The following is a 27,909-nucleotide window of genomic DNA, read 5'->3' on the forward strand; positions in this document are numbered from 1 at the left end:
ATCTTTAATGATTGTGTATTACCTTCATATAAAAATAAATGTTCACTAATAATTATTCAGTTGTAAAAATTTTTCCTGCCTTCCAAATTTAAAAAATTGTCAGTGTGCATTAAAAGCATGATGAAATTCAAAAAAAGAAAACCACAGTAATTGTGCCATTGACATAATTAGAAAAGACAATTTTCATAATGATACTAAGGGTTGTGGTGACGAGTTTAGTGTTAAATACATTAAATTTAATGTGATACTAGAATGACAAAATATAAACTTCCTACAGACAGTTGGAGATTTATGGCTAGACAAGTACATTAGAAAGTAGATTGAATTGGGAGAGAGAACTCTTATATAATAGTCTTTATCTAGCCATCTTAGTGCAAGTGTGGCTTCTACCACCCAGTGTGACATCATGATACAAGGTTGCGTCATGCCACAAGGTCATATTGTGATGTGAGTGTGTCCTTTAGGGCCAGGTCCTGGACATGTGTGAGTAGTGGTGGAGAAACCAGGTTTGAAATGTATGGAGGAAGAAGCTAGTCTATGGAAAATTCTAATAGTCATCAGCTATGTAAAAAGTTATTTAAGTCTTGTAATAGGAGTTAAATGACATTTTAAGAACGCAAATATATTTTTGAAGACTTGGAATAAAAACCCAAGTGCAAATGAAATGCAAACATTTTATTCAACAAATTTTGAATATATCATTTTAACTGTAATTTGGGCAGACTTTTGGAATGTTTTAGTTCAACAATTGAGAAATTACAACTTCTGATTCGGACTTATATTCAGAGAACCTTCTTTTGTCATTTTTAAATTGATTTATTAAAGAACTGAGAAAAATTCAAAATATAGTAGAATATGAAATAAGAGCAATGAAGAGGAGAAATTAAATCAATAGAAATTATTCTGACACCAGTGAGTAAATTGTAACCCCCCCAAATTCAGATCATAGCAAAAGTAGTAATTCAATAAGAAGCACAAAAGTTTTTAATTTTGATGTTCAGTTTATCTACTTCTCTTTTAAATAGAAGCAATGAATAGGCTAGATTGCTTGATAGTCCAGTTAGTGAAGAGGAATGAATCACTTGAACACGTTGTAAAAAGATTTTAATTTCTTGCCTTTTTACAAAAAATACTAATATCATTGAAGATAACATCAAGTGTATAATATTACTCTACAGTGGAGACATTGACACAAATTGGTTAATGAGTGCCATCTTTCTAAGGAATAAGATTATTTTAAATTGTTTGCTGCCTAAGAGAACCTGAAAAGAACCTTAAGTCTTACAGTTCATATATGGAGGAAACTTGCCACGGGTCTTTTGAAATTTGACATGAATCCTAAAATGCACATGATATTACCAATAATGAGTTGTGAAGCTGAAATTTTTCTAAACTATATCAATAATAATAACAATTTCTATTAACCAAGCTAGAGGAAAGACTAAATAATCTTTCTAGTGGAAAATAATATGACAAAATGTTTGTTATATGAAGAGCTGGTTGGAGTATGAAGCCCAAGAAATAAAGTGAAATGTATTATAGATATAGGTCAAGCAGTTGACAATTTTTAACTTATTTTAAAATTCTGTGATACTTGTGGAATTGGTCAGCTTTTTAATATATCTAATTTGTTGTTAGTTCCTTAATCATTCTATGTATTCACTTGTGTGATTTCTATACATTCACTTGTATACACGATTTTTTTCATAATTTAACTTCAGGCTCCACAAAGCCTGCTCTGGCTTCTCCTTGTACCTGGTTCTGACTGGGTAGGCAGAGAAGGGAGACGAATGAGAAGATGATGGCTCTCGTCTGGGTGGCTTGGAAAGGGTGGTGGCAGGAAGGGTAGGGAGAAGTAGATTCCAAATATATTTCAGAGCAGATCTGGCAGGAGTGGCTGAAGCGTTGGATGTAAAGGTGAGGGAAAGGGAGGAACCAAGGATGCTGTGCACCCGGCCCCCCGCCCCCCACCCCGATTCTGATTTGAACAGTTGGGTGGATATTAGCACCATTACCTGGAAGCCTGGAGAAGGAACAGGTTTAAGGGAAGAAATATAGAGCTCTTTCAGACATGCTGAGTCTGTCCTGATTTCCTCACTGTACTACACTGCCTTTCCATTGCTGTTCATACCTTATATTGTAGTCATGCCCACATTAGACTATAAATTCAAAGAGGGCAACAACTGACTCTTCTTTGCCCTCCTGAGCATAAAATTTTCACTCAACTGAATTTAACATGTGTTGCACCAACTATATGCAAGATGCTTTACCAGAGCTATTTTTAAATCCTTTAAATCAAGCTCTACCTACAAAAAAAAATGCAAATCCATAAGAACCCAGGTTTAGAATGAAATAGACCAGGGTTAGCACCTTAGTTCTGTCACCTGCTAATTGTGGGCTCTTTGAACAATAGCATAACCTCTCAGAGCCTCTTGTTCCTCATCTGAAAATGAGAATGATTATCCTTACCTCATAGGATTATCACAAGTAAAAATAGAGCAATGTATGCAAAATGCTTATCACAGTGCCTAGCATACATGTGCACTCAGTAAATGCTAGGATGCACTTGCATTTGGTTTTCTTGCCAATACAGATCATATCTACAGCACAGCCATCACAAAATCAGTGTACTAGAAAACGTTAATAGAGAGAAGTTACATTTTCAGCCTAAGAACACATCTTAAATAATTTCAGGAGGAGATAATAGGTTTCTGAACTCTTCCAGTCCCAAATAGGGGGAGGGGGACGAAAAGGCACTGTGAGCAAAAATAGAATGAATTTACCCAATTCTTTGCTGCACTATTTAACCTCTGCTTTCTTAATCATATGCACAGCAGGGGAAAGGATGTGCTAAAACAATTCATGTGTCATGAACAAGCAGCCACAGATTTTAGCTCAAAACTCACACTAGGAAAACCACCAGTTGGAAGTAAAGTAATAAGGCCAAATTTATTTTTTTAATTGAGTCTTGAGTTACAAGCAACCCTTTAATTACATTAATCAAGCAGCCTTCCTCTCAGCAAATGATGAGGGAAATACATTGTTCTAACTTTTGCTAAGCTTGTTTTAAGAATTGCTGGATATTATTTGGACATATGGAAAATAAATCCCTTGATTTCTTTTTTATTTTTTTCTGCATCATTTCAGTGTAGCTATAGCAAAAGACAAATATACACTTGCGTCTAGACATGATTTACTCTAAAAGACTATAAATCACATTTTAAATTTAAAACCTTTACAACATTTAAATATTTAAAACATTAGCACCCCTCAAAATTTCATTTTGTCATTGTTAGACTTTAACGTGATAACTCTTATTTCCATTGTTCTCGTTTTCGACTCTGATATATGTTCCCACAAAATCCCCAAGAAAATGGGCTCTACCAATTGGATGATTGTCAGTCAGAAGGTTACTTGCCCCATGTGACAGATGGAAAACCTAAGGCTTATAGGAAATTAAATGACTTAAACGTGCGAGCTGGAACTAAACCTAGGCCTACTTGACCCCAACTTTCTCCAACACCACGTGCATCTCCTGTCCTGTAATGCTCTCCTACTCTCTTTGCTTTTGAACATGCACTTTCCCTGTCTGTATGTCTGTGTGTCTTTCTGTATGGGATTCTCTCTCTGTGTCAACCGCATCTGCATGCTGACTCCTATTTATCGTTCAAAACTTAATACAGGTACCATCTCCCCTTTACAGTTTTCCCTGAATCTCTTCCTCTCTTGCCTCCAACCAGAATGAAGTAGCTGTCTTTCCTCTCTATTTCTAGAACACCCTACATATACTTCTAGCAATTTTCTTGTGTGTCATCCCTACCAAGACCCCCCACACACACTCTAGATTGTGACCTCCTTGAAAGTAGAGGAATATTTGATGATCATCCCTGAATACCCAGGGCTTAGACAGTGCTGGTTTATAGTGCATACTCAGTAAAGGCACACTGAAAATGATTGTATAATTAAGAGTTTTAAAAACATAGAGTGCCTTACTTGCTGAAAAAATTATGAAAGTTTTAAGGAGGACCTGGGAGTTTAGCTGAACTTTTGAAGATATATAGGATTTATAGAGGAGAAAGGAATGTTAAAGTTTAAAGCAAGTGATTTGTAATAATCCCTGAATCGAAAATTTCCAAAATATAACATCGTTAAAGGAAACATCAAGAAATTTAAATTATATTTCTGTCATTGCCAGAATGCAATCAAATTGAGGATGCAATAAAATAATATTTTACGGTAAGAGCCCTAAGAGTGTACATTAAACGTTTTCTTTTCTGGTCTTTAAAAATGATTATTGCTGTGTAATTTACACTTTGTTCAAGTAATTAACAACAAACATGGCATCTTTTAAATCAGTGTCACCAAGCAGCCCAGCACCAGTTCATTTAATCTAATGTTTCATAAATGAAACTTGTTTGAGCCAGGTAGTTCTTCTCAGATAACTAATAACAATCTTGGTTCGTGGTGAAACAAAACTCGCCCTTCCGTAGGAGGCACTCCTGTGTTGCACTGGCCTATCAGCCCTCCTCACGCTAGGAGGCACTGAGGAGTCAGAACTGATGTCCTCAGAAAGGAGGCGCCATTAGCCCTGGTATTCACTGCCGTACAACAATCATAAACCAGCATCTAAGAATAAATACAAAACCTTAGTGTCTTACTAAGAGAATGGAGCTTGAAAAGCCCAGTAATTCAATAAAGTTGAAATAAAATATGGTAAACATTTTGGAAGGGAGGTGCTGTGGTCTGAGTTTTTATTTCTAAATGCACACCTATATTCTGCAGACCTATATTTAAGTAGATCAGCCATTTGCTACTTTTGTCTTGGATTAGTATCTAGGCACTTGCAAGAGTAGCAGTATTTCAGTGCTATTCTTGTGTATGTATATAGTCAGTAATGTTTGTCCAGGGCTTTGGGAGGAAAGGGCTACATAAATGTCAGTAGTTATTAATGTTTGGATTTTTTTATATTTAGCTATCAAATGTGTTTTTCATAATCTGTGACCAGAGGTCTATTTGTGTCCCTCCAACTGTAAACATTTTAAGCAAAAATAACCATCAACCAACAACAGTATTTGTCCTGTTCTTCTTTATTATTAAAGTAGTCTTTATCAGTAATTAGCAATTATGCTCAATTTCTTCAAGAGCCAAGTTTATTTTCACATGTTTTCATACAAAGGTGGTTTAATGCCACTTACTCCTCTGCCTCTGGGTGATTATTACGAAGAGTAGCTAGCTGACATGGTGTCCACCTACATACTCCACCATGCCCTTCCCTTCTCTGCTCTTGTCTCTCTGGCTTATTCCCTAACCGGCACATCATTCAGTCATTCTGTCGTCAGGTAAATAAAGTGTGACTAACCCAATAGTCTTCTCTTCTAACCTAACTGTAGCCATTTTCACATATCATTATAATGGATTGTACAGGTGTTTGTATCCCCTGCCTTCCAACTCCACCTTCAGACTGACTCCTGTGAGAGCAGAAACCCTGCCTGTGATGGGGCTGCCTGGATGGAATGCACCCAGATCAAGTGAATTGAACTGAAATCTAAATCTTACACAAGAAGCAAAGCTTCTTTTAAATGTGATCTGGTACAGCATGAAGCTTACTAGCGGAAAATCAGAGCAAAGCCAGCAAAATGGCTTTTTACTTTTCTCTTAAATGGTATTTCCACTCTATTTCTTTGAAAGATCCAATGTATTTTTTTTTTTAAAGGGGTCGGGAGTATGAAATAGTTGGGTTGACCTACAACTAGTTCTCGAGACTAGAGTTCAACTTCCAGTTTAGGTTAAAAAAATAGATTTGGGGCCCTCTTACCACATGCCTATCCGCTAATACATTTTTTTAAGAATCATACAAATTCCCATGTTTGGCATTGACTCATAAGAACAAGAATGGTCGAAATTTACTGGCAGGGCTACATAAAGCAGTCTACAAATACAGGCCTATACTCTTTCTGGCTCAAGCTAGCAGCATTAGCCCTTCACTTTTATGAGCACTAAATTCCACTCGAGTTTTAATAATAATAATGATAAATATAATAATAAAATCTTGCTTATATAAGAGGTTCATCTTGTTAAAAATACGTTGAGACTCATGGTACTTTATAGGACCCAATTTATACTCTGATGATTTAAAGGTGATAACTTCATGTGATTCATTGCCAACTAGTTCTGAATTTTAATAATATAATGACTCATCATGATTTTTTCTTTTCTTAGAGAACCAGCTTGGTTAAAACCATTATAGCTGTTTTTACTGGGGTCATCTGAACTACGATTCCCAGAATGCTCATTAAAGGGACATGCTTGTGCGTTCTGAGCAGCCGTAATCTATCATAGCTGGTGCCAGGTCGACACATTATGAGTTTACAGTGTCAGCCCAGTGAATTAAAGCTTTGTTGTAGACCAGCTTGCTATGCAGTTATTTCCAGTTCATATCCTATAAATCATCACTCTTCACATGACAATCGGCAGTTTCCATTTAGCATTCGAAGCATCCATGTTTTGTCTTAATTGTGCTGCCTGATTCTGCACCTAGAACAGTGTGACATGACTGGTACCGATAGCTTAGAAAATAAATTTCACTGTCACCAGAACCTATTTAAGGAATATTCTATGTTCTCACTTTTTTTGTTGTTGAGCTGTTTGGTATTTATGTTAAAATAATAGGAAATGAATTTAAATAGAAACACTTCTCATGTCTTATCTCTGCAAACAAAAAAACATAATTTACAATAAATTAGCACAGCAGTTGTTAGTGTAGCTCAGCTTTATTTTGCAATTCTCACACCTAAGCTCACAAGATGACACTTTTTCTGATAAGGTAATCTTTATAAGGTAGTCCTGTAGTTGATTAAATCTGACAGATGCTAGTGAGATGGTGAAGTTCAGAGATATAACAGCAAACACTTCTTTTAAATTCTCGTTAAAATAATAAAATGTCTTATGATATACCAATAGGAAAATTGATCTGACAAAGGAATAAGTTAGTTACAATCCTATATTTCTGTATCCAATTATTTACCAATAAGCAAGTAAACAAACCAATAAATTGTAAGGAAAATGGTGTTTTTTGGAATAAAGAATTACTGTAAAAGATTATCTTCCCAGTCATTTCTTAGTATTTACCATCACTGCTGAGCCGAACGAGAATAAAATTTTCAAATACAAACAGAAGCTACAGGGACTTCTCTGGTGGCACAGTGGTTAAGAATCTGCCTGCCAATGCACAGAACACGGGTTCAAGCCCTGGTCTGGGAAGATCTCACATGCCGTGGAGCAACTAGGCCCATGTGCCACAACTACTGAGCCTGCACTCTAGAGCCCGCAAGCCACAACTACTGAGCCCACATGCCACAACTACTGAGCTCGCGTGCCACAACTACTGAAGCCCGTGCGCCTAGAGCCCGTGCTCCACAACAAGAGAAGCCACCTAGATGAGAAGCCCGCTCACCGCAACTAGAGAAAGCCCGCACGCAGCAACAAAGACCCAACGCAGCCCAAAAATAAATAAATAAAATTTAAAAGAAAAAACAAAACAGAAGCTACAGAAATAGAATATGTCTTTTCATAACATTTTGATACTCTATGTGTTCTTCAGAACATGCCTTGAACTCCAAATCCTTCAGAGGTCAAACCTTCATCTTCTCCCAGGGCAATGATGATAATCAATGGGCTGATGTTTCCAATGATACTCCAATCCTGAATCTGTTAAGGCCTAGTTGTAGATTGAATAATTTAATTAGACTAACCTAATTAATACTATGACTTAGTTTTGCAATGTACCTTTATTATTTGAAAGGGGTTAGTTCTGGTTTCTTAGCAGAATTTTGAAACAGTAGCTCATTGTCCTTGCTTGTTTTTGATTACTTAAATGATGTTAGCTTTGTTAAAGTCGATTTATATCACAACCTATTGAAGCACTATATTACAGCACGTGCTGTTTTCTGATTTTCTCATCTAAATATCAGTTGCCTAGTGTACAGAGTTCATTTATAAATACCCAGAAGTTCCCTGGATTGAGTAAATTAACATGCTGGGCCAGATTCTCCGGCTTCATTAGCAACCCCTCGTACCAAGGCTGTGTTCATACAAGTGTGAAAACCAGAACGATCCTTCAAGGGTTTTCCTGGCCTGAATAATTGCCTCGTCAGGGAACATGCTACACTCATCCTAGTATTCTGGTCTTACTGCCACAATCTATTCATTTTGCATAATTCCATGGACACCCCCTGGAAGGATCTAACCATTAGCACTGCAGGGAAATGTAAAGTCAAGGAGCCAGGCTGGACACCCAGGTGAGGAACAGCCTGAGTTATAGGTCATAGTGGGAGGGCAGGGGAGAGATACAGAAAACGTTTCATAAACTTTGGCACCCTCTATGTCAATAGACTACATAACAGGGGGAAATAGTAATAGAATGATTTACTGACCATATGAGACCACAGTGATTTCCTACCTTCAATTATTCAATAAATATTTATTACTTTCCCACTGTTTATCAGTCACCTGCCAGGCAGTCTAGTAGGGAACAAAACAGACCAAGTCCCTACCCTCAAAGAGCTTTGTTTAGGCTTTGTTTATTGTAGACTTAAGTATGTGACATGAAAATCTAAAACTAAAAACAAGCTTCACACTTTTAAGCTCTTCCGACATGCCAGGCACTGTGCAGGTGCTTTACACACATTGATTTAATCCTCACTAAAACCCATGCAGTGGGTAACTATTGTTACCCCCATGTTCTAGATGAGGACAGCGGCCCTTGCTGGGGGACCATGGATGAATAAGCATCCTCAGAGAGCTGCAGTTATGCCTTTTGCTTGTGACAATGACAGTGTTTCAGTGTAGCAGACGACATAGGTTTTTTTGGTGCAAAGAATTTTAAAATAATATTTTTGCATTCTCTGTTTCTCACTCAAAGAAATGAAAGATTCAAACTATGGAAATAGGGGCCTAAAATCCGCAGGACAGAAGCAGCACTATATAGTCCCTATAGGACAGCTGTTGAGATAAAGCCAAAGCACCATGGCCTTGTGCTAGAAAAGTAACTCGGCACAGCTGTCTAATTCTTTTTATGAAATGGTTGGAACTGATCAGAAACTAGAGCCGCAGGACGGACAATGAAAGTCGTCCACAACAGACCTAATATCTTATTCACCCAGGTTGACTTTAAAATTATATCAGTCATGAAAATTATTTCACTGTCTTCTGTCGTGAGTCACTGGGCTATATTTAATTTTAATCATTAAAATGTAAAAATAATAAAAGCCACCAAAATAGTCTATAGTCAATTTTCTGATAAAGCAAATTTGTTTTTTCCCCCATTTGTCATGTAAATGGCCTCCAGAAAGTTTTTCGGAGCTAAGTGTTAATTAGAAATATGGAAATGGATTTAAAGTACATTACAGCACACAGTGGAAGAATAATCACAAGAGATTTGTTCACACAGCCATACCCATTTCTCAATGTGTTTTTTAACTATCTAGGTTATTGGTTGTTTTTCTGCGTGCCTGTTCCTAGAAGAAAAAAAACAACTGTGATTCCAATGAAAACAGTAATTACAACAAATAGGACAAATCGCTATTTGATCAGGAACATGCAGTTTTAGTCACCAAAAGCAAACTGATGCTCCTAGACTTTCCTATTTACTCAGATGAATTAAGCATGTTCTCAGATTTCTTTATAAACCAAATGCTTTTTATATCTTGCCATCTTTAAAAAAAAAAGTTCAATCCTCCATGCCTTACTTTTGTTAGCTTATTTTGGAACAATGTGCTGTGGTGCTGTGAGGAGCCAGTGAACAAATTCTCTTTCTGAAATTCCCTGAGAACTTATGCTTTCAGATGCTTATGCTTTCTAGTATGCATATATCATTTTACTTTTCTGAACTTCTATTTCCTCACTTATAAACTGGAGAGAAACATTTTGGGGGAATCCATAAAGAACCCTAAGTGGGGTTTCACTTGCCCCTAAGGATTGGGTACATGGACTTTGGAGTCAAATAGATCTGGGTTCAAGTTCTGAGGGAATTCCACATTCTCTAACTATGTGACCTTGACCAAGTTACTTAACCTCTTTGAACTTTAGGTTCTTCACCAAAACATGAGATCAATAAAACCTCTCCTCACAGCGTACTGTGAATTGAAGGACCTAATATTTGTGATGTGCTTTCTAATTAGCCCAATGCCAAGCTCAGAGCAAGTTCCCTATGAACGAGAGCTGCTTTTTTTCTTCATCAATGTGCATCTTCCTGGTGGCCAGCACGGCCACAAGTCCAATGGGTATCATTCACATTGTTTTGGGGGTCGAGGGTGCTGGCAGGCAACCCATGGAGAGCAATGTGAATCATGGCCCCTGGAGTCAAGCAACTCAGAAAGTCTAACAATTGTCTGGTGTTACTGCCATCAGGAACTACACGGGGGGAGCGGTAGCTCTGAGGAATTCTTCAGAATTTTAAACTGCTCTTTGTCTATAAGGCAACTATTAGTCAGTTTAAGCAATACAGTCAAGTCTGTGAAAAGCCATTTAGGTGTTTGGCATTGTGCTAATCAAACAAATACCCTAGGGCTCCATTCATCAACTGAGAAATACAGGCATTGCCCTGATGCAACAATAAACCATCAGGTTTGCTTCTCCAAGTGGTATCATTTTTCAGGACAAACTTCTTAAACTGAATCAGAGCTGATCAGACTGGCAGCCCTGAACATTTTTAAATGAATGGTTACCCTAACAAAAGACTCAACACCTAATGAATGCTTCCTGCCTACAAAGACCTGATCTGGGGTCTCATGATCAGTAAGACATGGTCCGTGCCCTCAGGATGTTTCTACGAAGTGATGGGAGATCACTCATCCACGGCTGTAATTCAGGGCACAATGTAACAAGTACCATAAGAAGAACAAGCAAATACTCTGAAGCGCAAGAAAAAGGTCACTGAGGTGAATGAGCTGGACTGGAAACCCAGATGGAATATCAGCTGACAGGGACGAGGGAGAAATGCCCTCCCAGCAGAGGAGGTAACACAGGCAAGACCCTGGCTGGGAAAGCACCTCCATCTATGCTTTTTATTTTTTTCTTATAATAAATATTTATTGAGCACCCACTGTATGCCAGGCACAAGCCAAGTAGCCCAGTGTGGCTGGAGCTCAAGATCTCTCAGGCAAGAACTTGGACCCAAAGCCTACCCAATGGGCATTGTCATGAAAAAGAAGGGAGCAGGTCTGGCAGACATCACGGAGGTGCCCCCAACACGTTTTGTGACTGATTTAATGTTAGGGACAAGGGAGAGTTAACAACTGAAGACAACCTCAAGATTTTGAGTCTGGTAACCAAGAAGCTGAGAGATAAAGCAAATGGAGGAGGAACGGGTTTGGAGAAGATAATTAAGTAGAAATAAATGGACAAGCTTCAGCCTGTCTAAGATTCCAGTAAGTACTGAGTGTGTAATCCAAATATTCTTCTACATCATGACATAAAAATACTGAATCTGAGGTTCTGTATAGGCTGGCGACTGTGAGTCTTGTATAAATAGAGAAAAAACCACTTGAAATATAGTAACATAGGATAGAACATCTGTAACTAGACTAGAGATGACCTAGTCCAACCCCCTAATTTTACAAATAAAGAAACCACATCTCAGACATACTCTCTACAGAGCCAGTCTAGGACTCTGACTACACATTTAAGCAGAAAAAAAAAAATCCAGATTTCTAAAACATTCAAATCTGGAATACAGATACCACCTAAAATTTTCAGAGTTGCTGTTATTTCAGTTTGTTTGTTTTTAACTAAACTAGCATGATTTACAGCTTATAGGTGAAAGATCTTTTTTGATAAAATTCTATTGCCATATACGCCATTGTCCACAAAGTCAGTTTCGTAGTTAATTTCCAAGAATTCAGATTCCATGAAAAGCCTCAGAACTTTAGGGTACCTAGAGCTGTTCTTTGCAGGGGAAGACATGCCTCTTCTTAGGTCACTGAAACAATGACACCCCTGTGTACACAACAAGGGCTGCCCTGCATGGAAGGAAGGGCTTAGGTGCTTCCTGAAAAGAGCCCTGTTTGTAGAATGCCGAGCACATAAGTGTAATCAACAGCAGTTTCCTCTGAAGCAAGAAAATCCTGCCCTGCTGACCAAAGTTGCAGAATCAGTTAGTGTAGATTTTAAAAAGGAGGGGGGAGGGAGGTGGCGGAAGCTAAGCAGAGAGGGAAATATTTATAGCTGTGACAACATGTTTCCTTGTAATAATTTATGAGCCCACTGGAGAAAAAGGAAACATACAAACTATGAATAAAATATCCAAAATATAAACATTATGCCTTCTGCAAATTTTCTTTAGTTAAAAATTAAGGTTGAGGTTGGCTAAAGTAAATGAGTATATTTTCGTGGTCTCCTATTTCCTTGATGCTAAGGCTTACCAACTGATTTACAACTTCCTGTGTTGTTTTTTAATCTATATTTGTCAGCACATTTTTAATGTCAGATTACTTAAAATAGACATCTTGGGTCTAAGAGGTCAGGAATAATAATATTATGTTGACTTCTCTAAATATTTCATAGCACTTACAAACATTCTAGTTTAGGCCAAAAAAGCTTTATATTTCTAAATGAAATAAATTTCAATATAGTTTTAAGATTTCTTTTTCTTTCAACTGATGTCTTCAGGGCTGAAGTGCAGTTCAATCCATATCCTTTGAAGTTAAGTAAATTACATGTATACCTTTATCCAAATAGTTTCAACTTCATTTTACTCAGATAACTTAAATTGGGAAAATAACAGGAAGTCCATGAAAAGAGAAGGACAAGAACCAAGGACTTAGGGTTCTTCCACTGGAGTTTCTCTTCTAACCATTATGATTTGTAGTCTCTTATAATTTCTGCAAATTACAGGTACTTGTTCAAAAAGAGTATTATCAAGTATAAAAGCCATGAAATAGCTTAATCTTCATATAAGCTACCATAAGATGTATTTAAAATGCAACATTTATAAAATCAGAATTTTAAATTTATATTTCAAAATAGGCTCTCCACAAAGATAATTGCATAACTCATTATTCTAACTGATACCTAATTTCCCAATTCTTAAAACAAGAGATAATTTAGAGTATTTCCTCAATTTTAAATACTAAAAACCTCAAATTTAAATAGAACACCCTAGATGAAACCAAACAAAAATTCACCCATGATCAGAACTGTTTGAAATACTTTATTCTGAGTTCAAGGATATGCCTTTTAGAGTATAACTTAGTAAGCTAAACAAATATACCCTGAGTGGCTTCTAGAAGATATTTTTGAAAAGAATTAGTTATTTTCTAACTGTTTTTAGTGGAACCAACTGTATTTTCAGTCTCTCACCCTGAGGAAGTTGCAAGATAAGGTCAATTCAAGAATCAAAACTAAGTACAATGTTGAACTTAGTAGTTGTAAGAGCTCTGGTATTTCAATTTTCACAAGAAAGACATGTTGAATGTTTGCCCTAACTTTGCTTTTGACGAAATTTGTTAAAGGAAATCATATTTGAATTGAACTCAATCTGGGAAACCACAGGCCACATTGGATGCTGAAAAACAAAAGATAAAAAGAGTGATAAATTGTGGGGGAGGGGAGAAGCAGGTTTTCTAATTTTGGAAGTTGGGCATAAACACTCTCCTTTTCTAAATGAGGTGGTTTGCAGGAGTCCTGACCAGGCCACCTAACTACCTAATTATGTCATGCTAGTCCCAAAGGAGAAGTTGTTTGGATCCGAGGAATTGGTTATAAAGGGCATTGGATATATGTTTGAGAGTTTAAAAATTGAGACTATATGGAAACAGGGTGATGATGTGTCCTCATTGACAAATTCTTCTGAGTTAATTGGATTGCTTGGGCGATGTTAACAATTAAATATAGAAATAGCATGAACCAGTATCCCCAGCATGGCTACTCTAATCTGTCTTCCAGTGCTGGCATTAGAAAGATGATCCTTTCAATAATAACAGTAATTATAAATGATAATAATAATACACCTTTGGGTTTAATAATACTTTCCCTTTGAAGAACTCCCAACATTTTTACCCACATTATCTAATTTGTACCCTGAAACAATTCGATGAAGTACCCAGGTAACGATTATCATTACCTTCCTTTTACAGATAAATAAACTGAGGCCTAGGGATTTCTTAGCATCACACAATTAGGAATAGAGCCAAGTCTAAAGCCTATCATTCAGTGGTCTATCTTCCACATTATTGCCGTCTTTAGAAAATCTGGGCATTTGAAGTACTGTTCTAGCTCTCACGAAGTGTTTGCACCAGAGCCAGATCAAAGCATCTTTTCCCGTTAAATTGTATTTACATTACAAGAAGGTACCCTTTTTCAAATTCATTAGAGAGGATTTTGTTGTCTGAGGTCATTAAGATAGGAGTACTCGATTTCTTTTCAAATTATAGTGTTTCTTTTCAAATTATAGTGTTTTCTTATGCAGAAGTACACTTAGAAATACTAAAGATGTCTTAAATACTCTGGAATCAGTTTAACTATCTAACTTTTTTAGAAAAAATATCAAGCCCATGTTAAACAAGATCAAATCAAGAGATACAAATAAAATGGGCACAAGGTGTTAACTGGAGTGCCCTAGCCAGATTGCAAATTGGTTTACTGGGGCCCGCCAACTTAAATTCGTCTTTGCAGCTTCAGCTGGACGGGGTAGTCTTCATTTCCTGTCCTCACTTGTTGTACTGTGTTACGGTTCACTGTCTAGGTGATTAGCTTGTGAATCTGATGGTCTCAGAGCTCTACTAAGTTATAAATGTTCAAACTACCAGTATGCTGTGAAAAAAAATAGAAGTTGCTATTAGATGTCTATTCATACCCTGCAGAAGCCTGGCAACATTTTGAACCTTTCAAAACGTAAATACTGCATATTAAGCATAGGAAAGAAAATTAATGTGCTGCATTTGCGAATTTATTTCCAGGTCGAAAAGGCAAAGGGGGACGAGGACTCTTGTAGCAGAATTGATCTTCTACATTTATAGGGTATGTTAAGAAGTTTGAAATGGCCTGAACACAAAAGAAAAACACTTTAGAAATGGATTAATTTTAGTTTATCTGATAATCTCAGCTTTTGAATTTCCTCTTTTGATTTTAAATTTATGGCTTCAGTATGACATTACCAGAGTTGATTGCATTTTGCAGGTGACATTCATGTGTTGTTACTTTATGTGTAGTATATTGTGGGCAGTGGGTTACAATTTGTGTTAAAATGTTCCAAAATGACACAGTACTTCTTAATTAGACTTGCAAATGAGTAGTGCCTTTTTTTCAAGGAGAGAAAATAGTTAAAACATTACAGGAAGTTTTGTGCTTTTTTTTCCTTAGTTAGTATTGGGAGAAGTTTGCCATAAAGTTTTCTTCCTGAAACTTTGACAGTTTGTAGTAAGTTTTGATTTATATATGAAGTCATCATCTGACAATTCCAAATAAGTGTCTTTTTGAAGCATACCAGTTTTTTATGTGTCTATAGCCCAAAAAGAGTTTAACAGATTTATCTTTTTTTTTTACCATTCAAAACAGTAAAAAGTTGTCATCTCAATGGCATTTTTAATATTTTGAATAACCTAATAACTAAATTTAATAAGTTGATAATTGCCATCTTAATCATAGGTTTCAGTGATACAAACAGTACCCACAAATCACCTACACTTTTTTCAAAGAAAAACAATCATAAATAACAATAAAAAGAATAAGAAAACAACAAACAAAAACAATAAACTACAGTTAATGCTACCAATGTTAACACATAAAGTAGAAAAAGAAAACATGCAGTAACACAATTTTCAGATAAAATCTTTATACTTCTTCTCAGATACAATAAGATCTAGAAGCAGACTCTAATTCTTATAAGTATTTTTCAGACCTAAACTGACCCTGTCCTTAGTTCCAGGAGGTTCAAAATTCCTATCATTTATTCCCATGGTGAATGTCCATTTCATACTGAATATATAAATTCTTAAAAGAGCTCTAGTGATTTCATTTGGTTTGTAAGTAAAGATCTTGGATGTTTTTAAAGCTACATAATGTTTGGTGATGAAATTTTGTACTTATGAGTATTAAATTATGCCAAAAAGCCATTTACTTGATATTCTTTAAATACCATGGCACAATGCAACTAAACTCAGATTATAAACCATCTTAAATAACACTAATGCAATGTGCACTTAATGAACACTATAACTAACTTAATTTTCATGTAACAGATAACATCTGGGGGAAATGTATATTGGTAAGTTATGCAAAACTAATTTCTAGCGACCACATCTGTAGATGTTATTTATTGTACGTTCACTTAACAGTTCATTATTCTGTTTAGAAATCTATTCTCTTCTTTATTAGAGCTTTTAATGTACTCACCTTAGTTCAAATGGTCTGCTCATTATCAGAAAAAATATAAATGGCATTCACATGGAACAACATGATTGTTTTTATTATATCCATTTGTGTGCAAGCGCTCAAAAATGGCAAGAGAAACACATTTATTGCTTTACATTCAAAGTAATATTTAGGAGGTATTTGAAAGTCAAGCAAAACCAATCATTTGGCCAAATGATGTACGTGTATAATCAGAAACTCCTGATTTTTAATCTCAGCATTAGGCCTCAGGCAAGTCACTTAAAGTCTTTCTCTTTGTTTTCTGATCTGAAGATTATGGGTGCTATTCTCTTATAGACTAAAAGAGGGGGTTGCTAAATCAGAGTCCCAAATAGGAGTGTTTTTTTAATAAACATACTTGATCCTTTTTCTGTTTTTATTTTAAAGATTTAAGAGGTAACATATTATACTTTTGAGGAAAAAATATGAGACAATTACAGTTCTACAGGAATGTATAAAATAGTTATAAAACTAGCTTTATTTAATTTGCTTCAACTATTCATAGACTTGAGGAAATTATAACGTTCTTTCAGAAAATCTAACTTAATAAAGCTGACCATGTCTTTCTGTTTTAAATAGATCTTATTACAGAACCAGTGATGTTGTAAAACATGAGGTTTTGTTAAAAAAAATACAAAGGCCTAATTGTATTTTTTAAAGAAAGTATTGCATCAGACGGTTTCATTTAAACATATTTGCTGGCTCTGTGCTCTCACCACAATTATTGATTCTAATTTTCCTTCAACTTGTTTTTTAAAAAGGCTACTTAATGGGGGAAAAAATCACTATGATGCTTCTGGGCACTATGTTTATTTCAAACTATGTGTTTGACAGTGTACCTTCTTACTGCTAATGAAATGACTTTATATTTACCCTTATCTGAAATTGGGACATTCCTTTCCCTTATGGTATCTTACTAACGTAGCCAAATGTAACTCTTTGTGAAAGAGAAAAATGTAGCTGTGGTTTGGTTCATTGATATTATGCAAAACACCCTGAAGTAAAGAAATTCTCACTGCCAGTTTTTGTACATGAATTAAATCAAATGAATAGCTGTATGAGCTATACTCGTAAAATTCAAGGAAAAGAAAAGCCCAACTCTCAGTCAGAGCTTCAGGTTCTTGGGATAAATAGGAGCTTCACTCCACCAAAGAAGGGGTGATGTGGAGCTGAGGAGTACACACACACACACACACCACACACACAGACACACACAGACACACACACACAGAGACACACCGACACACACCGACACACACACACACACACACACAGACACACACACCCCGACACACAGAGACACACACACACAGACACACACACACACCGACACACACCCCGACACACAGAGACACACACACAGACACAGACACACACAGACACAGAGACACACACACATACATACACACACACACAGACACACACACACACACACACAGAGACACAGACACACAGAGACACCGAGACACACATACACACAGACACAGACACCGACACACACACACACACCGACACACACACACAGACACACACACCGACACACAGAGACACAGAGACACACACACACATACACACAGACACACACACAGACACACACACACAGAGACACAGACACAAAGAGACACAGAGACACACACACACATACACACACACACACGCAGACACACATACACACACATGCAGACACACACAGACACACAGACACACACACACACACACCTTATTTATTTTACCTATAATATTTCAGAGGATTTAAAATATATTTAGCCGTTTCATTTTTCTAGCTTGGTAAAATGAAGAGCAATATAAGATGCAGGAGGGTAAAAAAGAAGTGTGGTGAAAAAATGGTACAAATAATTTTGTGGGAAGATGAAAATGCTTGTATGTCCCATTTCGGAAAAAAAACAGCATCTTATGAAAGTGAAGAGAGAAAAGGATTGTTCTCATATTGTTTTTGATCTTCTATTTCGATTAACATTTAGTCAACTTAAGATAGACAATCTGGAATGATGTCACCTAATAGAGTAAAGATTAAGTGCTTAATAATATCAGTTAGTATTGGGAAACTAACGAATGTTAGTTAGTTGCCACAAATGTGACAACATGATAACATATTACAGTTTACCGAAAACTGCATCGGCCACAAAGTCAGCACACCAGGGTTTAACTTCCATCCCTGTCACCAAGTAATTATTTGACCTTAAGACAATCATTAAATCTCTTGATTTCCAAATTGCCTTGACTGTAAAGTTATGACACTTCAGTCCTTCTATATATTTATACTAAGTGCAACTTCCTATAAAATCAAATTAAAATTAGTAGTATGAATTCAAGGCAAAATACATTGCTATGACCAAGCAATAACTTAGCCTCCAGTTCATTCTAAAACCTATCTAAAGCAAAAATATTAATATGTAAAAGATGAAGTATTATAACATGTAAGTTTATTTGAAATATTGTAGAGAAGTTAGAAATGAATGTGATGATTTCAGGGTGTTTCCAGGCCCCATGGGATGCTAATTATTTGGTGAGTTTACACATATCTAGATTTTTGTCTTAAAACTTGTAGGCTTAAAGACTGTCAGCATACAGTGGGTAGCTTCATCTTAGGGCCACAAAAACAAGCTCTGGAGACCTCACTAAATAAACTAGAACATGGATTTATTGATTTCCAGTGAGGAATGTAACAGGCATGAAGATCAGAGCACTCAACTGGGTGTGTCTATAGATCATCTGAGATGGGAAGGCACAGATTACGATTGGAATGTTGCCTTTAAACATGAAATCAGAGCAAGAGGAACCGTTTAGATGCATCAGATGTTTAATGCCATCAGTACCCTTATCTCCGCTCTCTCCCCCAAGTCATGGTGAGATGGACACCGTATAAGGTGACTTCTTTAACTCGTTTCATTTCCACTGTTGACCACCTGTCACTCTTCCTCTGGTTGGCACTCTTGCCACAGAATTATTAAAATGCTCACAGTGGCGTCTTGCCTTGCCCTAGGTGTTTCTGCTTGACTTTGCAAATCTCCTCTCTGATTTACTGTATGCTGGCTATGTACCTTAACCTTGAGAGCCTTTATTGTCCTCGTCACCAGGTTCTCTTGGCCACTTCACCATTGTCTCCAAGAACAGCTGTGCTCTACTGAGTAATATCAATCACCATTAGGCTGTTATTGAGTGTTTTAAGCACGAAACCCTCTGCCAGAACTGGAGAAGATGCACAGAGGATCTAAAACATGGTCTCGACCTCCGGAGAGCTGGTAGACAGGAGGAAGGGGACACTGACCCATGAAACAACTCAAGATCAAGGCAGTACAAAATGAAGTTCTAAACTCCATGGTACAGAAAAATTAGACAGTGGGGGAAAGTAAAACACAAGTTATCAGGTACAGAGCACAAAAAGCACTAGAGAGCTAAGAGGTCGGCGGCGTCAAGAATTCAGAGGCAACGGCACTTAAAAAACAATAGACTTGGAACTTTATAAATATTGCCTGAAATTGTGGTTACTCACCAAAGACTTTGACATAATACAGCTCTTCTCTTCCCCACTAGCAAGTGATAGAGGTTGTGAAGCCTGCAGGTCACGCTTTCCCTGATCCTCTAGAAGAAGGAATCTCATTTGATATTTACTCAACATTCATAGAGCCACCTCCAATACTGGATATGGAAATGAAGGTACATTTCCTTGTGCCTCTTAATTCACCCTATCTGAGCATTATATTCTCTAGAGGATAGGAGAGAGAGAACAAAATGCTCTTCTATCTTCTTTCCCTCTGATTTTTCCTAGGTAAATATAAATATTTCTTCTGGCGTTGATTCACAAGTGGGCCAGCTGAGGGTGGCTCAGCAATTTTAATTACTTCTACTCCATCTTCCCCGATCTCCACCTTCATTTTCCCCAGAGTAGGTAAAAGCAGCAGTACTTGATTTGTCATGATGCTCATGAATAATGAAAATGCAGGAAAACGTCAAATCAAAATCCTTCCAGATTGACATCATTTCTGATAGAAAACTACCCGAGCGAAGCCTTTACTATCAGTAAAGGCTCCAGAAATCACTTGAGTGTTGTTTACTTTTAATATTCTAGGGGTTGAATCAAGAACAAGGCCCTGAAGAGTCCCAGCCAGAAGCTGACACTTCAGAGACTGATCCATTAGCTGGTTTCACCATTGAAGATATAAAATTGGTGCTGGGTCAAGTCACAGATGACATTTTAATCAGCATTCAGGTACTCAGCCTTGATGGTGTGCTCACTTACTTTATTACTGGTTAATTAGCCAACCTCAACCTTAACGTCTATAAACACTACCCACGTTCTGCCAGCGAGAGTGACGCTGATGATGGAGGAGTTCAATATAACATCTCCACGTAACTCTCAGTTGAGTCATCTGAGACTCAGTAAGATCACAAAATAAATTCACCAACAGCACCTAGCGTGGTGCATTGTCAGTTTACAGATCATTCAGCATTGAGACCCAAAAAATAACATGATAAAGACTTCATGCCCAGTCACACTGTAAGCAGTTGCTCATGCAAGAGTAATGGGAGAACATTTCTAAATAGTAAACACGAAAGCTCAGACCATAATTCTTAGCTAAGACCTTTCACCGAATACCTCCAGAGAGGCTTTCATATCTTTGAACTCCTTCTCAGATGGTTTGCTCCTTTTCACATACCACTAAGAGCTAATGGCTATGTATATTAATGGTGTTATCACTGACACCAATGGCTGCATGAAAATGGTGATGGCAACAGCCATCTCAGTAGCAACTGCCAATGATGAATCAGTTGGCTAAGTTTTACGCTTAATGTATTTTCCCCATCCGGAAACAAACAAACAAACAAAACATTTTTGCCTCAACACAAAGGCGTGCATCATTTCCTAGGCAAAATGATTAAATGAGTGATTTCCATATTTTGAGAGGATTTATAATTTCTTGTGGCAATAACAATGAATCAGTAGGACGATATACTGCATGTTTAAAATATGAATGCATCTCAGGGAAAGATTTAGTTGTTTTCTGGACATGAGACTATATATAAAAGCACACTGTATTAACAACTAATTTAGAAGGAGCAAAAGATTAGCTTGGCAATAGCATACCTTGTTAGTTGTTTGATCGTCAAAGGTTAATGTGCTATTTACATGAATATTTAATGATTCGGTGCCAACAGAACCAGCCAAAGTCCTTGGCTTAATAAGGGGTGTTTAGTGTTTACCAGAAATAGTGAAAGGACACATTTTACACAAAGCTTTATTGTTAACAACCCTATGAATGTAATAACTGGTTACTGTGTAGAAGGGCAGAATGCAGTTGAACTAAGCTAAGTTCAGAACATATCTCCTTTTGAGATTTGATAACATTTCATCTAAATATAGTTTATGTATAATCATGGCCCTGGGCTCCTTTGTGATCCTGCGGCTCTGAAATTATCACCGAAGGACTACTAGACAGTAATAGAATTGTTTGCAGGCCCCCAAAATTGAAAACATCTTTACCAAGGCCATGTTCCATGTAGTGAGCAGTATGTTTTTAACTATTCATTGAAAAAAATTTTTTTAATTAAAGCCTGCAGCATTTATATCACTACTCTCTATAGCAGAAAGAATATGATTGCTATATGTGTGTGTTATTGTCCCACTGGCCTGCAGCCATCTTTACTGAGCTTGGAAGTCCATTAGCTGGCTCATCTAAATGTAATTAGGCATAGAAAGAACTTGGACCAGAGGTGAGGGATACAGATCTTTCAGGTGCCTTGATCATTTCCATGTTAAGTAGATTCATGGACATTAGCCTGGGCCAAATTATTGCCAATTTTTCAATAAAATTGCATGGTGATGTGGATTGATTCAGTGTTTCAAAACAGCAAACCCCTTTATATATTTTCTCTCAAAAATCCTAGTAAACTCCATGCGAATTAGGCAGGCACTTACCTGATAAATAAATTGAAAACTTAGAGACACAGAAAGATTGTCATTTGTCCAGGGTTTCCAGGGTCAGAAACTGATGAAAGGCCCTGATTGGGAGCTGTGAACTGGGTTCTAGTTCTAATTCCAGTGTTATCCACAGAAACCACATAACGTCTAATATCATGACCAGACTACTTTGGTTTTTAATACTCCAGTGGTGTGGCACTTTTTCAGTGTTTACTCTTGTGTCTTGGTCAAATTCCAAGTCGGGTAATTGCGCTCTGCTTACCTAAATTTCTCCCCCTGTTTTAGATGGGTAAGTTATTTTCCACTTCTAAAACCTCCTTCCAGTGTTCCTGGCTCTTAAAACTGTCTCTTCGCTGTTCAAAGGTAGCCACTTGTCAGTGGTCAGTGTGTATAAACCTTTTGAAGACACTGACTTGCTGTAGGAACATTTAATGAATTATTATTTGTAAAATGTTTTAAATTTTCCAATAGTTTTTTCTCCTTCTTTATTTAAAAATCATACTCTTATTATAATTTTTGTAGGAAAAGGCAGTAGAGAATTCATGTTTTAAGTACAGTTTTTTCAGAGCTTCTCCTCCAGCATGGTTACAGGCATATTTCACTTTCTGTAGTTCAGAAATTTCTGACAATAGTGTGAATCCTTAAATTTTTTATGTTAATCTACTTACTTTCCCATTGACTCACTTTATAATTTTAGAAATTTATTAAGAATGAAGTTATCTTGGCCCTGAGATGTTAATTAAAATTATACTGAATAGAGCAAACATTTTAAGCTCATATAGTTTAGGTATTTTAATTTTAAAGATACATTCAAAATGAAATTAGTTTGGCCCTGAGTTGTGTAATAAAAATTATACCCAATGGAGCAAACCTTAATATATTTAAAGAATTATATTTCAGAGAAATATGAATGCTAGCACTAATTTCTTTCATTAAATGTTGGCTGTTGGCCCTGTCTAAGCAAAATAATGTGAAAACCTTGAGGGAAGTTTGCCATCTTGGGACCGTAGGTATTTTTAGGTCAACTTGAATTTCCAGGTTAGAAAAGCTGAGTGGGAAATCACCTCAAGGAGTGATCACTGAAAGGGTATTGAACTCAGGTCATGGATTTTCCATTCTTTCCTAAAAGGAAGTAGAACCTTACCCTATCCTGGGGGTTGTAGGATAGCATGTCTGGTCAGCAGTGTTCTGAGGATTAACACGGAGACACCATAGACCAATGACAACCTGTTCTTGACCAGACGGGGAGTCTTGTCATCTAGCGCCCTATCACCATGGTCTAGAGATCTGAGACATGTCCCTCTGTCAGCTCTAGCAGGTGTGCACCTGACCTTCAGGAGCCTTTTCCCCAGAGCACACACTTGTGTCAGTGAATTCTGTCTCAGTGAAATACCAGAAAGACCTCCAGGTTAATGTGAAAACCTTGATGAGACAGTGAAACAGAAGCTGGAAGATGATAATACATCTGTTCTTAGTTGAAAAGAAATGAGATTATTGGTGGATATAGAATACATTAATTGAAAGAGGGGAGAGTCAATTGTCTAGTTAGAGCAGTGCTTCCCGATCCTTTGGAATTGTAACAAGATCATTTCTTCAAACCATTTCATTCCCTGTATGGTCTAATATATGCATGCCTTAAAGAAGCAGAAGTAATCTATTTTTAAAACATATCACAACATCCTATTAATGAAGTAGTATAACGTCGGTGAATATATCACAAAATTAGGAGTTGGAATTATGAATTTAAAAGCTAACATACATGAAATTTAACATACTTAATTTTAAACTACTTAACTTTTCAGATAAGAACTAAAGGTGGTTGAGTGGCTTTCCCAAGGCCACAGAGCTAAACTAATCCCTAGGTCTCCACACTTCTAGACCCTGGCTCCTTTCAGCTCTTCCAATTTTATGCCTGCGGGGATTAGTGGCCCCTGAAATATGACAGTTCTTTTGTAACCCGGAGGACCATGTTCATCCCTCATTGCCTCCTTCACCCAGCCACCAAGAAAGGAAAAGATGAGAAGCTAGAGGCCAGACTTGACCCCAGGGCTTGATAATCAAACTTGAGCCAAAAAAGATCGATATTCACACGAGAACCCAGAATTATTGACACCAGTGTGATCTTTTCAGAAATAGCAACTCTGGGCTTCCCTGGTGGTGCAGTGGTTGAGAGTCCGCTTGCCGATGCAGGGGACACGGGTTCGTGCCCCGGTCCGGGAAGATCCCACATGCCGCGGAGCGGCTGGGCCCGTGAGCCATGGCCGCTGAGCCTGCGCATCCGGAGCCTGTGCTCCGCAACGGAAGAGGCCACAACAGTGAGAGGCCCATGTACCGCAAAAAAAGAAATAGCAACTCTGAACTGAAAATCTCATCAGATAAGGCAATCAGGTGGACCTTTGAAAACTACCTAATTACATTTATAAATAAAGAAATAAGAATGAAGTTACATCTGGACCAAAAACAGTATTTGATTTTTTAAATTTCTTCTATATAAATTAAAATAGTACATTTCTCAAAATAGTAGATTTCTCAAAATACAGTTACCCTGATGTCCTCAAATTAGGTTATAGATATTAATATTTTAAACTTCAGATTACTTACTAACATTTATGTGTATGAACTACTCCTCACACACTTGTCAACTATTTTAAATCACCTCAACAAAAACACCAGTTTTACCATGCCCCACCACTGGTTTCTCTATACATAGTTTTATAGTCCATCATGAAAAAAGGAAGACATTTCCAGGGCTACACATGTTCAGATACTGTGAAAATATTTTTGGAATTATGCAGGTAGCAATGTTAGTCCACAGAATATCTCTGCCAGAAGCTAAATGCTATCACAGCCACTGCAAACACTAAAACCTGTCAGCAACTGCTTACTTTTTTCTACCAAAACTGTACCACAAAGTGGCATAATTCCAGGAGTTATATGTGTGAAGAATACTCTTTAATTATGAGAATCATTCTAATTGTGAAATTATTTGTGTTGTTATTTCACAACAGAAGGTTTCTGGGATCTCATTTAGAATGTATTACGCAGGAAACAAAAACATCCATTGCAAAGGGGTGGCAGTACCAACAACACTGCAATAACTGAGCCTAGAGCAGTTATTCTGATTCGGTGCTTATTGGTAAAGTCTGTCTGAAAATGCAGATAAATTAGCCTATCTTCTAACACAAGGCTATGTGAAAAATGGCTGTCCAAATACCACTTCCTGTTCATAGCAGACATGCTATACATTGGGAATGTGCAGAGAAATATGATAAAGTGTTATCACATCACTACAGGCTGAAACACGGCTATGTCTGCAAAACAGGAAGGTGTGTGAGGGATAATGTCTGTCTTTAGGCACTATAGTATGTCAAAACCACAAAGACAATGTGCAGCGAAAGATAGCTCCATCCTAACCACTTTTTTATGACTGTCTTCACAGACCAAGATAAACGAAAAGCTGCAAATACAGGAAGAGGCCTTTAATGCACGAACAGAAAAATTGAAAAAGGCCTGAGGGCTCCAAACAAGGAGAGTGATGCTAAACTTCACAGAAACAAACAAAACCAGCCAGAATAATAGACTCTCTAGAGCACCAGATCGCCTTCGTTTAGCTGGGAGAGGAAAAGCAAGCCCCAATTTTTATTATCCTAACTAATTAGAAAAGTATTGGCCCCAATCTTGCTACCTCCTGTCCCATAACAGCCTCTGAATTTATTACACTGTGTGCAATAAGAACATTTTGTATATAAGAGTTTGGAGAATTATATATAAAAATACAATGACTTTTACAATACTCCTTTGACATTTTGACTAGTAAATGTTAATCATCTTCACAACTTTTTTAAAATAAAGAAAAAACATAATTTTATCCACACTGACCCAAATGAACTGCCACGTTGCTGAAGCTTTGTGAACATAGACCACCACCACACTGCTGAGGATAAAACTTGCTAAACAATAGCAATTCAAATGCATATACTAGGGTTTTTTTTCCTCCTTAAATCAGTTGGTTTTCTTATTTAAATGTTTCAGTGTGAAACCAATTTTATGAAATTATATAATGCAGTTTGAAGCACTTTATTCTGTACTGTATTTGTTATTTCTAATCTTGTTACTCTCCCAGGAGAATACATGACCTATATAAAAAGAAGCAATGTATAAATGGTTATTAAAGACCAACCTATATATAGATTGTAAAAATCTTAAATACAAATCAAACTCACAGAGCTCTTAAAATTAACCATTATATTGCAGTAGAATGATTGAAAACATCTCAAGCCTTTAAATCCCTTTATTAAAATATAATTTCAAAAGAAAATATCCATTTGCTGACTGATTGTCCCTAGTTGGACAAACTAAATTAACTACTACCTCGGCCCTTTCCCAATTTCTGAGACTTCTGAGTATTGTAGAGTGTAGAGCCTTGCTAGGAGGGGACCATTCTTCCAAGAAGTTTCCAGTTTATACTGGAACCAGATGTATTTGCATCTGGGTGGCACTTGGTCAAATATGTTCTGTCTGTGCTCTGGCCTTGTCCTATAACCTTACCCACTCACTCTGTCTGTACCGAAGGGATTTGCCCAAAATGTATTCATCTGGGGCCGAGACAGAGCTGGCAGCATGTGATATTTTTTTAACTACACTGATCATCAAAGTAAGAGAAGTTCTTCAGATGAAACCGTGTTTACTGTTCATGAAGTTCCAAGTCTGGAAAGCCGGGAGATGCGCCGATATGTTTCTTCCTTGAGCTGTCCTTCCTAACTGAAAATGCTGACGGCCATAGGAGATCACTAGGAGGGCTCACAAGTCTTGATTTCGCCAAGCAGTCTTGTTCCAGAGAAAATAGAGGCGAAACTAGAGAACCCACAAATAGGGAATAAAGGAGCTTCTCGAAATCACCAAACACAGCTTCAAATGCAATCGTTGGCACAGAGTGGACCTCCATTTCCAATAAAGAGTTCTTATTTTGAGCAAGGGTACCAAGAGTTTAAAACTGAATAACAAATAGCAGTAAGATCCCTAAAAGCTACACAAAGACAATATCCTATAAGCGTGCCGAAAGCCTGCCTCTGGAGTAAGACTTCCAGGTAGCGTCACCTGACTTGTGTGTGACTTTGGACAGGCTGCTCACCCTCTACTTGCTCATCTATTAAATGAGGATAATACTTATTTTTGAGGTAGTCATGAGAACTCAATAAATTCGTTTTAAAGGATGTTTGTTCTAAGGTTTGGTTTCTGTTTACCTCCTAGGATAACCCAAAAACCACTGCCCATCCCTAATACCCACTGTCCAGTTATTGGATCAGCCTCTTTGCCAGAATTCCCAGCCATCTCTGTCTCTCCACTGGAACCTGTGGATTGATACATCCTCCCATGGTAACTACTTTGCCACCCTGTTTTCTTACATCTTTCATGTTGGAGCAGCCCAGGGATCCCTGAGGCAGCCTGGCTGTAACATCTAATAATGATAGGAGAAAGAGCAATTGTAGTGGCAGTAGCTAATTCACAGTCTCTGCTCTTTAAATTAATTTTGTTGATAAAGGAATATGTGCACTCGTTAC

General features: G+C 37.2%; 1 protein-coding gene across 9 annotated transcripts in view; it reads left to right on the forward strand.

Annotated features, from left to right (window-relative positions):
• CABCOCO1 (ciliary associated calcium binding coiled-coil 1) overlaps positions 1-27,909 on the forward strand; it is a 136,014-nt gene that overhangs the window by 100,208 nt on the left and 7,897 nt on the right. The window contains exons 6-8 of one of the 9 annotated variants that reach the window (XR_004476934.2): positions 19,963-20,085; positions 20,498-20,638; positions 27,599-27,724. Coding sequence is in view for 4 of the 9 variants with exons in the window: in XM_004279980.3 (XP_004280028.1) it covers positions 19,963-20,085; positions 20,498-20,638; positions 25,788-25,862 (339 nt within the window). In the remaining 5 variants the exon portion in view is untranslated. The other 8 variants (XR_007471393.1, XM_004279980.3, XM_049697201.1 and 5 more) reach the window with 8 other exon arrangements.

This window comes from Orcinus orca, chromosome 14, assembly GCF_937001465.1.
Source record: "Orcinus orca chromosome 14, mOrcOrc1.1, whole genome shotgun sequence".
Classification (NCBI taxonomy): domain Eukaryota; kingdom Metazoa; phylum Chordata; class Mammalia; order Artiodactyla; family Delphinidae; genus Orcinus; species Orcinus orca.